The sequence below is a fragment of the Medicago truncatula genome, chromosome 8 (genome assembly GCF_003473485.1).
Source record: "Medicago truncatula cultivar Jemalong A17 chromosome 8, MtrunA17r5.0-ANR, whole genome shotgun sequence".
Lineage (NCBI taxonomy): Eukaryota > Viridiplantae > Streptophyta > Magnoliopsida > Fabales > Fabaceae > Medicago > Medicago truncatula.
In genome coordinates this window covers 36,905,712-36,917,247 of record NC_053049.1, presented here as the reverse complement: position 1 = coordinate 36,917,247, position 11,536 = coordinate 36,905,712, and the positions used below count along the sequence as shown (strand labels likewise).

Genomic DNA, 11,536 nt, shown 5'->3' with positions numbered 1-11,536 from the left:
ACAAAAAAAATTATGTTTAAAATCGCGTGTTTAATTGATTGTGATTTACTGACATACAAAATTTTCTCTTGAGACATACCAAACCAAACTTAATCCATAGACAAGACAAATGTGAAATATTTTTTTACTACGAAACACATGAATAACATTATCCATCTCCGTATTTTTCATTTAAAAAATGCCTTTTATATTTTTTTTTATATTAAAATATATTTATGATGGCCGAGTTGTAAAGGTTCGTGATTTTCGTTCAAATTTCTGTGATATATAATGTATCTGGCGATCCAAACAAGCAAAAGAAATGCCGTCTGTTATTTTATTTAAAACTAATCTAAAGGAAGGCGCAAAAGGAAAATATTTTTACCACAAGAATAACACTATCTATTGCCGTATTTTACATCAAATGCCTTTTATATTACGTCTTTATATTAATATATTTATTTAAAACTAATTCAAAGGAAGACGCAAAAGGGAAATACCTTTTCCTACAAAAACAAAACATAAGAATAACACTATCTATCACCGTATTTTACATCAAATGCCTTTTATAGTACACTTTTATATTAATATCGTATTTATTTAAAACTAATCCAAAGGAAGACGCACAAGGGAAATACCATTTCCTACGAAAACGAAACACAAGAATAACACTATTTATCGCCGTATTTTACATCAAAATGTCTTTTATATCACATTTTTATATTAAAATCATAATCAAAATAATCGAGTTACAAAGGATCATGCATGATTCTCGTTAAAATTCATTCTTCTATACATTGTACAGGGACAAAAACAAGAAAAAAAATATGGTCAATTATTTCATTTAATTTTTTTCGTGATAAAACGGTCAAATTTACATTTGACGAAAAATAATGTGGTCAATTGATATTTTAATTAATATCCAAAACATTATATATTTAATTTCCAAAGCAAAAGGAAATGTTATTTTATTCATTTGATTCAATAGATGTGAAAACGAGAATCTCTAAAAGTGGGTTCCTTTAATTTCATTTTGTCTTATCGTCATTTATTTTACTTTAGACCTTAGTTAGTGCATCTCAATATTTCTAGAATCCTTTATAAAAAAAAATAACTCTAGAAACCTTTATCAAAAAAAAGAAAAAATTCTAGAACACACGTCACATTGAGAAATGGAGTTTTGGCTTTGTTTTTCTTCTCATATATCTATTTATAAATAAAAGAGTCCCGTGCAAGAATCTAAATTCCAGAAGTATTGATTGTTTTTATGATTTTATCACTCTATTGACCTTTTTCTCTCTCTTTGTTCTCTCTTTAGAAGTTATGGTATTTTTTGTCACTTTTATTCATTTCCATAAGCTTTGGATTCATGGATTTTGATCAATCCAATAACAATAAACCTTCTTCTTCTTCTTCTTCTTCTTCTTCATCTTTTCATTTTCGTTTCTTTCTCTTTGGCTTTTATTGCTGGGATTGGGAATTTCTAACTGCTCTTTTACTTTTCAGTTTTTCATCCTAAACTTTTTTCAATTCCTTGTTACCATATTAATCATACCCCTTTTTCTTTATTTATTTTCCTTCTGTTCATACAAAAACTTTATAAGGAAAAATAGGTATATATAGTTACATACAATATTTTCTTTATTTTTCCTTTTATAAATACATAAATACGTAAGTCTAGATTATTTATTTTTCATTTGAACAAATAAACAAAGTAGAATTTGTGAAGTAGGTGAAAGGGTAGATCGGGAAGAAGAAAATGTCTAAGAAGTTGGCAGCAGCACCATTTTTGACCAAGACCTATGAGATGATTGAAGATCCTCTCACTAATGATGTGATTTCCTGGGGTGAAAGTGGTAACACTTTTGTTGTATTGAAACAACTTGAATTTTCAAGGGATTTGCTTCCTAAATTTTTCAAGCATAACAATTTCTCAAGCTTTGTTCGTCAACTCAACACCTATGTAAGTGTCTTGTTCTATCTTTTATGGTTTTATTTTCTGCTACTTTCATATTTGTTTGAGAATCATTTGTCATGTTGTATATTCTTTTCTAATTTGTGTAAGAATTAATTATTTTTGTTTATTATCTTGATGAATGTATATCTTAAACAATGTTTATCATCAATAGATCGCGATTTTTCATGTCATATAATTAATATCGGAATAGTTTTAAAACCTATAAAAGCACCAACATGTCAAATGTTTATTGTCTGTATTTTAGATCAAATACATTTGACTTTTTTTTAATCTTTTCTATTTATATTTTGTAGAGTGAGTATTTTTTTTTTTTTTTTTGTTGAACTCATATTAGTATTGATGGTGGATCACTTAGGAACGGGTTAAGTTAATAATGTTCATTATTAAGTCAAAACTCTTTTGTAAATTTGAATTGCTTAAGAAGTTGATAGATAGAGCGTTTATTAGTTTATGCTTAATGAATAATTAAACGTATAAGAATTTAGAACAATTTATTAACATATGAATTGGTAAATTTATTTGAGTGTGGGGTAGGGGCTAGAATTTTACGTGGAACTTCGAATTGAAGGATCATAATAATATTGGCATGTACGTTGAATGAAAAATAAGAGTGGGTTTCACATTACGTAGGATAGAATTGGTTGCTTTGAATTTGTCTTTTGTTTGTTGAAGTATCGTTATTTGAGAAATGTTCTTGAATCCTTTTCACACAAAATGTTTTTTTTTTTACGAAGTTTTTTGCTATTTCTTGGAAATTTACTCCACATGTGTCTGCTTCAAAAAAACAATTATAAAATATTAAAATGTTTTATTACTTTTATGTGTGGTAAAAAACACGTGTTGCTTATGCTATAGACCTTTTTTTTTTTTTTTTTTTTTTTTGACACAAGTGCTATAGACCTTTTGTTAGGTGGACGAATTGAAAGTATTTATATACACTTTTTAATATTTTTTTCCCCTCACTTTTTTTCTTTTTTTGGACAAATGTTTAAAAAATATATAAAATATTACATTAAGTAATGTATTTTTATAGCCGCATGTAGACAAGATTATTGTACATATACATTAATGGTTTTTATGGAAGAAAAAATTTACGTTATCTCATTTAATAAATGAATTTGATTTGATCTGCTAGTAATTATTTCAAATGTCAAATAATAGTTGACTTAAAAAATACTTTATAACTTTTGTTTGATTGTCTTGTCTTGTATTTATTTATTTATTTTTTTGACTGGACTATAATTTTAGTCTTGTTTAATTAATTGCTATATAACGGGAAATGGAGGCAGTGGTAGTTGCACCACCACTCTATCAACTTATCCGAACGTTGTTAAAAAATATTTTATTCACAAAAGAAGTACTTTGAATTTAATTAAATTTTGTTAATTAATGTTTGACAAGTTTTTTGTTTTTGAAGGATAATGTTTGATAAGTTAATTCTATCTTTTGAATATGATAAATACAAAACATTTTATTCACAAAAGCAGTACTCTGAATTTAAATTTTATTAATTAATGTTTGATAATTTTTTTTTAAGGATAATATTTGATAAGTTAGTTCTATCTTTTGAGTGTGATAAGTACAAATAAATATATAAATTAACATGTAATTCATTTGTTAACTACTTTCTACTTTATTATCAGTCAACAAAAATAATTTTTTCTACTTTTTTTTAATTGTGGCCTTTTGCCAATTAAATTCCATTTTTTGTTGGTTCCCAATTTTTAATTTACTTTCAATAAATTTAATTAGAATAATAGTTGATAATTTTTAATTGAGTTTAGAGGTTTACGTAAATTGAGTTGTTTGTGGTTTAGTGTATGTAAAATAAGTTTATGATAGTGTATCTAATTTGGTTTTACATACTTGTACTTAACACAATTTACATACACTATGTAGATTTATATGGTTTACATAAGCTGAGTTTACGTAGATTCAGATTATTGAATAATACAATGAATTATTTAACTCTATCATAACTCATAAGAGTATTTTACTTATTTTAGTGTGTAATCAGTTTTTTTTTGGGGTGTGACTAGAAAAATTCGCATAAAGTTGGTAAATATTTCATATTGATAATCTTTTTAAATAAAGTATACTAGTAAAAGAAGTTTCATTTATCCAAAAACTAAAATTAAGATGATACATAATCACAAAGATAAACACAGAAATATTAGGAGTCAAATTGTATGTTATCAAAACGAAATTCAAATACTAATAATCAAATTAATTTCTGCTACTAATGTGCAAATGTAAATTATATTGTGACATTCACCATCTTTAATGTCATTCAACTCTAAAAAAAGATTGTAGAATTGTTCGTTCAAACCAACTTCAATTATTGATGGTTTCTGAGATGACTAATTGAATCATGCGATGACTAGTCTTTGTTGTGGTTGAGAGGATTATAAATTCGTTGTAAGTCCCTAACATGCAATATGATATTAACTATTAGTTTTCTTGGAAAAAACCACGATGCTACTTATTATATGCTTGCTGAAGATAAATGAGTAAATAAATTTGTTAGTTTTGAATATAATAATCTTGAATTTCAATATCTCAGGGGTTTAGGAAGACTGTTTCGGAAAAATGGGAATTCGCCCAAGAGAATTTTAAGAAAGGAGAGATCGAGCTGCTTCCGACAATCAAGCGTCGGAAGACCCAGTCCCCAGCAGTGGTAAGATCTGTTGGAGTTGGCAAGAACTCACCTTCGAGCTCTGCTGCCGAAGACATGGGGTCAACTTCAACAGGATCAGTGGACCGATCAGACTTATCCATTGAGAACAAAAGACTCAAAATGGATAACGAGAAGTTAACCGTTGAACTGACACTTGTAAAGAAAAAGTGCGAAGAATTGCTTGCTTATCTTCAGAGCAATCTCAACATCGGGGCTGATGAAATTAACCGGATCCTTGGCAAAGGAACAGATGGGTCCAGCCATGATACGGATAATGATGATGACAATATGGTACGTGAATGTGGGAAGGGTTTGAAACTGTTTGGGGTTTGGCTGAAGGGAGAAGAGGGGAAAGACAAGGTGGAGATGGACACTGCCAAGGGTAGCTGCCACAAGAGAGGGCGTGAAGACCCAATTGATGGTGCCAACAATGAGTTCAATGCCGTTGTCTAGGACATATGGTAAGGTTATTGTTATAGACTTTTTTGAGAACTTTTTAGTTTACATTGGTCAATGTTAAGAAGTGCAAGGAATTATACAAATTTGGTGGTTGTTTAATTGGATATTTTGTAGTTTTGTTTTGGTGATACATTTTAAAAGTGTATGACTTTTACACAGCTATGATCGGATCAATATTATTGATCTGCTTGTAGGAATTGTTTTGTTAGTTTTTGTGGCAATGAAGACGATGTTTTGAAATGGCTATGTAGTTGCGATATGTGTTGTGTGAATTATTTATCGTTGTTGTTTGATTGTCATCAAAGAGTTATGATTCGACAGAAAACTTGATTCTTTATGTTTTAAGGTTGAGTACGATATGTTTCCAAAAATTAAAAACAACATAAATCAACGATTTTTTTTTTACTATGAGTACAAAAAAAAAAATACAATATTCAAAGAGAACAAAATCTTTGTCAACTTGCAAAATAAAACTATTTGCTCAAATTGTTTGTTATTCAACGGTCTAAAAGCAACATGCTATGTCAAACAGTTTATAAGGAAAATTAAAAATGTAGTGTTAGTCTTCCTCCTTAAAGTAATAAAACTGTGTAAGTTGTATAGTCAATTCTTGAAAAGTTTACAAAATACTCTTTTCAATATTTTTATATTTTTGGTTTCTTAATAAGAGATTGTTTGTTTGACTTTATCTACTTGTATAAATTTTGTGAAATGGTTTGGATTAACTTATAAAAATAGTTTGACACTTTTCATAAACTTTTCAACTGAATTTCATAAGTTCTTCAAAATACCTTGTGAAAATTTTCTTTTTTCTGTTTCAAGATGGCTTATGAAAACAATTTAGTATATACAAATTAATTTAGTTTTATATTTTTCTATAAAATTTACTTACGTAAGTGTATGCATAAGCACCGTTCATGATAAATAAGTTGTTTATCAAATAGGGTTAAAGTGCTCACTTGTTAGCATGATCGAGTCTCGTTTTTCATGTTTTATGCAAACCGATAAAAGCAGTTCCTTTCAATTTAAAAAAAAATAAAAAATAAATAACTAGGGTATGGAGTGAAATTAATTCAAGGCGAAACAAGTTACTACCAAAAGCAGAAAAAAAAATACGAATAATTAAGTGAATGCTAAATTTGGTCTGGTGGAGAACCAAAGGAGGTGACAGTCGAGGAATTCGGACAAACTATCTATTCCTTGCAGTCTTGTGCTTTTAATTTGGTATGGTGGAGAATTAAGGTTGAAAAATTATTCCTAACCTTAATGATTTGGTCGCACGAGTTCTCAAAAGAAAAACATTTTCTAAATGACTCATTCTTGGCGCCCAAATGGGGCTATATGCTAGGATATTCCTGGAGAAGCATCTTGATTCTTGAAGACCAATCATTAATGCATGAGGAAGTTTAGTGTGGTGTGGCGTCACAGATACTTAGACACATATAATAAATATCTTTTATGGTTTGTAGTAGACGACGGATGATTATGAATTTTGTTTTGAGAAATGATATTTGTACAATCACTTTTTGATAATTTTGTGACAATTTTCTCTCTCATACTCACATTATATTTTTATTTTCTCTTTTCCTTTTTTTCTCTCCATTGTTTTTAACCAATGAAAAGAGAGAAAAAAGAAGTTGTTACAAAAGTTGTATCAAATAGTTGTTCAAATATTATTACTCTTTCGTTTTTAATGATTGTTTGGTATGGAGTTTGTTTTAGGTGGTGTAGTTGGTTTTGATGGTTGTTGCCCTTGTAAGTGTTTAAGGTAGGGTTTGGCTAGATGTTGTATATTGGTGTCTTTTATTGTGTTTTTTGGATATTTCGTCTATATACGACGTCTATTTTTTGTAGTTTCTGATTTACCGGTCTCAACTCGTCTTAAGTATGGATTTAGTTTTTTAATAAAATTTGTTGTTACAAAAAATACATATCTTTTAATTTTTTTTTTTAAATGCATGTTTTTGAATTCCTTTATCTTGATAACTTTTATCAAGTTGTGAGTATGTTCAAATACTTGTAGCCAACGACGTATTCTCAATGCGTCATTCGTGTATGGGTCGAGTTTCATGATTTCATCTATCCGGGTGTGGGGAGTTGAGCAGGATCGAAGACCAAAATTCCAAAATCAATCAACTGCAAGTCACTCGGGTTGTTGGAATTAGGAATGGATTCTCTAATCTTTTCGTTTTGATAACTTTACTTATTTTAGTGTTTAGGATGGGGATTAAGGATAAAAATAAATTGGTTAGATGATAGGGAAAGTTTGGGTAAGAGCGAGACACAAAATCAAAATCATAAAATGTATATTCTTACGCATGAGATTAAGACTCATGATTGTAGAAACTCAGAAAAATATAAAAGATCGTAGAAACTCAGAAAAATATAAAAGATCATTTGTATTTCGTTGTGTCTCTCAAGTATAAGTAGGTTGTCCTATTTATAGTATAGGGTTGGAGACAAATAAACAAAAGAAATAATTACAAATAAATACTAATTACTTCTAGCATAATTATAATATAATTACAATAAATGGAGAATCATAATATATCTTAACATCCCCCCTCAAACTCAAGTGGATGGAGCTTCAATCAACTTGAGTTTGGACACTAAGGTGCGGAAACGTCTTGGAGAATGAGGTTTTGTGAACAAATCAGCTGGTTGGTCAAGCGTGCCAATGGAGATAAGATGAAGTTCACCATAGAGAAGATGTTGACGAATGAAGTGACAATCAATTTCAATATGTTTGGTTCGCTCATGGAAAACATCATTGTGGGCAATGTGAATGGCACTGCGATTATCACAATATATATCAGTTGGTGAAGACTATGATGTCTCTAAATCAGCAAGAAGTCAACGAAGCCACAATATCTCAAAAGCAGTATCAACCAGAGCACGATATTCAGCTTCGGTGCTAGAGCGAGCCACCAAGGTTTGTTTCTTGCTACGCCAAGATATAAGAGAATCTCCAAGAAAAATACAAAAACCAATGGTGGAACGATGATCACTTGGATCACAGGCCCAATCAGCATCAGAGTAGACTCTAAGAATTAATGGGGATGTAGTTGAGTAATGAAGACCATAAAATAAGGTACCCTTGATATATCGAATAATCCGAAGGACAGCTGCATAATGTGTTGTACGTGGAGAATTCATGAATTGACTAACCATAAGAACAACATATGAAATATCCGGCCCAGTAACAGTGAGGTATATCAGACTACCTACGAGCTGCCGGTAAAGAGTAGCATCATCAAGTAAAGTACCATCTTGAGGAGTAAATCGAACGTTGGGTTCAAGAGGAGTGTATTCGATTTTACAATCAGTGAGACCTGCTCGAGAGACAAGATCAGAAGCATACTTAGCCTATGAGAGAAACAAGCCATCGCTAGAAGATAATACTTCCAGCCCCAAAAAGTAACTTAATGGTCCAAGATCCTTCACTCAAAATGTTGACATAAGAATTGCTTGAGCTCTTTAATTCCAATGGAGTCATCACTAGTGATAATCATGTCATCAACATAAAGAAGCAAGATAACTGCGCCATTTTCAATTTTCCGAGTGAAAAGAGCAAAGTCATGAGTACTGCAAGAGAAATTCAACTGAGTGATAGTCTTGTGAAATTTAGCAAACAAGCTATAGGGGCTTGTTTGAGACCATAAAGAGCCTTACGAAGTCGACATACTTTGTTTTCCTGACATGTATATCCTGGAGCAGGACGCATGTAAACCTCTTCTTCTAACTCGCCATTGAGAAAGACATTTTTAACATCCATTTGAGTGAGTTTCCATTTGCGGGTGGCAGCAATGGCAAGAAGAGTTCGAACAGAGTTGATGCGGGCAACAGGAGCAAATGTTTCTTCATAATCAATTCCATACTCTTGAGTGAAGCCTTTTGCTACAAGAAGAGCTTTGTAACGCTCGATTGATCCATCAGAAAGAGTCTTTATTTTGTACACCCATTTGAATCCTACAAGAGTCTTATCGGAAGGAGGATCAACAAGGTCCCATGTGTGGATTTTCTCCAATGCCTGTAATTCTTCCTGCATAGCTTACTGCCAATGAGGGTCTGTGGAGACTTCCTTATAGGATCGTGGTTCATGATAGTGAAGCATAGTGGAATAACAATGGTAATCACGAAGATAAGGAGGTGGATTTCTTACCCTCAGAGGAAGCTCAATGGTGGGGGTTTCATGATCAACGGTCGAAACAACATCATTAGAAGTGGATTGAACATCGGAAGGGGTTGGAAGCTCACTTGAAGAACCTACATATGTCTTAGATCTGGATATGTGTCACTAGGAAAAAGATCGACATCGGGGGTTAGTAAAGAAAGGAGTGGAAGTGGACGGGATAGACTTATACTTTGATAAGGAAGAGAACATTATATGTTCCCAAAAGACAACATGACGAGATATGCGGATACGCTGGGATATTGGATCCCAACATCGATAACCTTTGTGTTCAGTGCCATAACCAAGAAAACAACACAGACGAGCACGAGGCTCAAGTTTACTATTTCATGGGGCTGAAGGAGGACAAAACACGCATAACCAAACACCTTAAGTAATTTATAATCTGGTGTAGTGGAATAAAGACGCTCAAAAGGAGAGACATTACCAAGGACAGAGAAAGGGAGACGATTAATTATATGGACAGCAGTAAGAGCAGCTTCACCCCAAGCACGTTATGGACAAGAAGCTGAGATAAGCATGGCACAGACTGAGTCAAGAATGTGACGATGCTTTCTCTCAGCGCGGCCCTTTTGTTGAGATGTATATGGATAAGAAAATTCAGAAAATGTACCCTGCTCACTAAGAAAAGACAAGAGTTTAGAATCACGATATTCCATGGCATTATCTCGTCGGAAAACTTTAATGACTTTAGAAAATTGTGTTTGAATCATTTTGGCAAAATTGATGTAAATTTGAGTAAGCTCGTGTCTATTTTTTATCATATATATCCATGTGAAATGAGAATAATCATCAATAAAGAGAACAAAATACCGAGCACCTCCCATAGTAGGTGTGAGAGCAGGACCCAAGATATCAGAATGCACTAGATCAAACGGTGAAGCTGAAATGGATGTACTTTTATGAAAAGATAAAGCAGGTTGTTTAGCACTTTGACATGCAGTACAATCAAAAGACTCATTAGTGACAGATCCTAAATAACCTTTAGACACTAGAGGACGTAATTTATCAATTGAACTATGTGCAAGACGACGATGCCAAAGTTGGATGGAAGACTGTGTGTAGAGCTGTCAAAACGGGCCGGCCGTATGGGCCGACCCGTTTAGCCCGAATAAATATAGGGCTTGGGCCTAAAATATTGAGACCGAATTTTAATAGGGCTTTTTAGCCAGGCCCTTAAAAGCCCGGTACCCGTTAGGGCTAGCCCGTTAGCCCGCATAACAAAAAAAAAATCTATAAATTATATATATTTTTCAAATAATTATTTACTTAGTTGATTATCAAAGTAAAAAACAAAAGTGAAAATTCAATGAATTAACACAAATATAAATGTAATATAAAATTATATTTATTCATTTCGTTATTTATAGTTTTAAAGATCGAATATATAAATATCTATAACCATAACATATCTGATTTATTTAAAATCATTTTCCTCATCGTTTTAGTTTACGACGTTTGTACGAAAATGTTTACAATTTACTTTTGTGCTAGACATTATTTAAACATATTAAAAATATTATTTCTAAAAAAATTATAGCAGTGTTTTATAGTACTTTTTTAAAATAAAAAAATATATAATTTTTAATATGGGCCGGCCCGTTTAGCCCGCGGCCCGTGTAGGGCCGGGCTCGGGTAGTATATTTCAAGCCCGTTTTGTCAACCGGACTTTTTGGCTCGGCCCACTAAAGCCCAAAACCCGCTAGGGCCGGCCCGTTTAGGGCCGGGCCGCCCGTTTTGACAGCTCTAACTGTGTGGTAGCAGAACAAATGTTGGACTCATGAGGAATATGCAGTTCAGTGAGCTCGTATAGCCTTTCAATCTTACGTCCAGTCCCTATGAGTTGTCCAGTTTGTGGATCCTGCACACGACATCAAGAGGAAGAGAAAGTAATTTCATAACCAAGGTCACATAATTGACCAATAGAGATAAGCTTAAAATTTAATTTAGGAATAAGATATGTATTAGGTAGGCTTAAATTATATATATATATATATATATATATATATATATATATATATATATATATATGATATGTGTGGCTTGCATGCATAAGGGATCCATCAGCAATGTGGATAGAAGGGTTAATATCATATTTAGATAGGGAAGAAAATAAATGAGACATAAATGTCATGTGGTTGCAACATGCCGAATCAAAATACCATTTAGAGTTACTTGGTGTTGTGGAAAGAGCAGCAGGAGTATTACCGGAAGGAAATAGTTGTTGAGAAGAGACTCGATGTTTGTGATA

The 11,536-nt window shown here is 32.0% G+C and overlaps 1 protein-coding gene across 1 annotated transcript; it reads left to right on the top strand.

Annotated features, from left to right (window-relative positions):
* Positions 1 to 1,211: 1,211 nt before the first annotated feature.
* LOC120577748 (heat shock factor protein HSF24) lies at positions 1,212 to 5,339 on the top strand. The gene is made up of 3 exons (XM_039829663.1): positions 1,212 to 1,592; positions 1,712 to 1,942; positions 4,521 to 5,339. The coding sequence occupies exons 2-3, from the start codon at positions 1,739 to 1,741 to the stop codon at positions 5,085 to 5,087; spliced, it is 771 nt and encodes a 256-aa protein (XP_039685597.1). The 5' UTR covers positions 1,212 to 1,592; positions 1,712 to 1,738; the 3' UTR covers positions 5,088 to 5,339.
* The last annotated feature ends 6,197 nt before the right edge of the window (positions 5,340 to 11,536 follow it).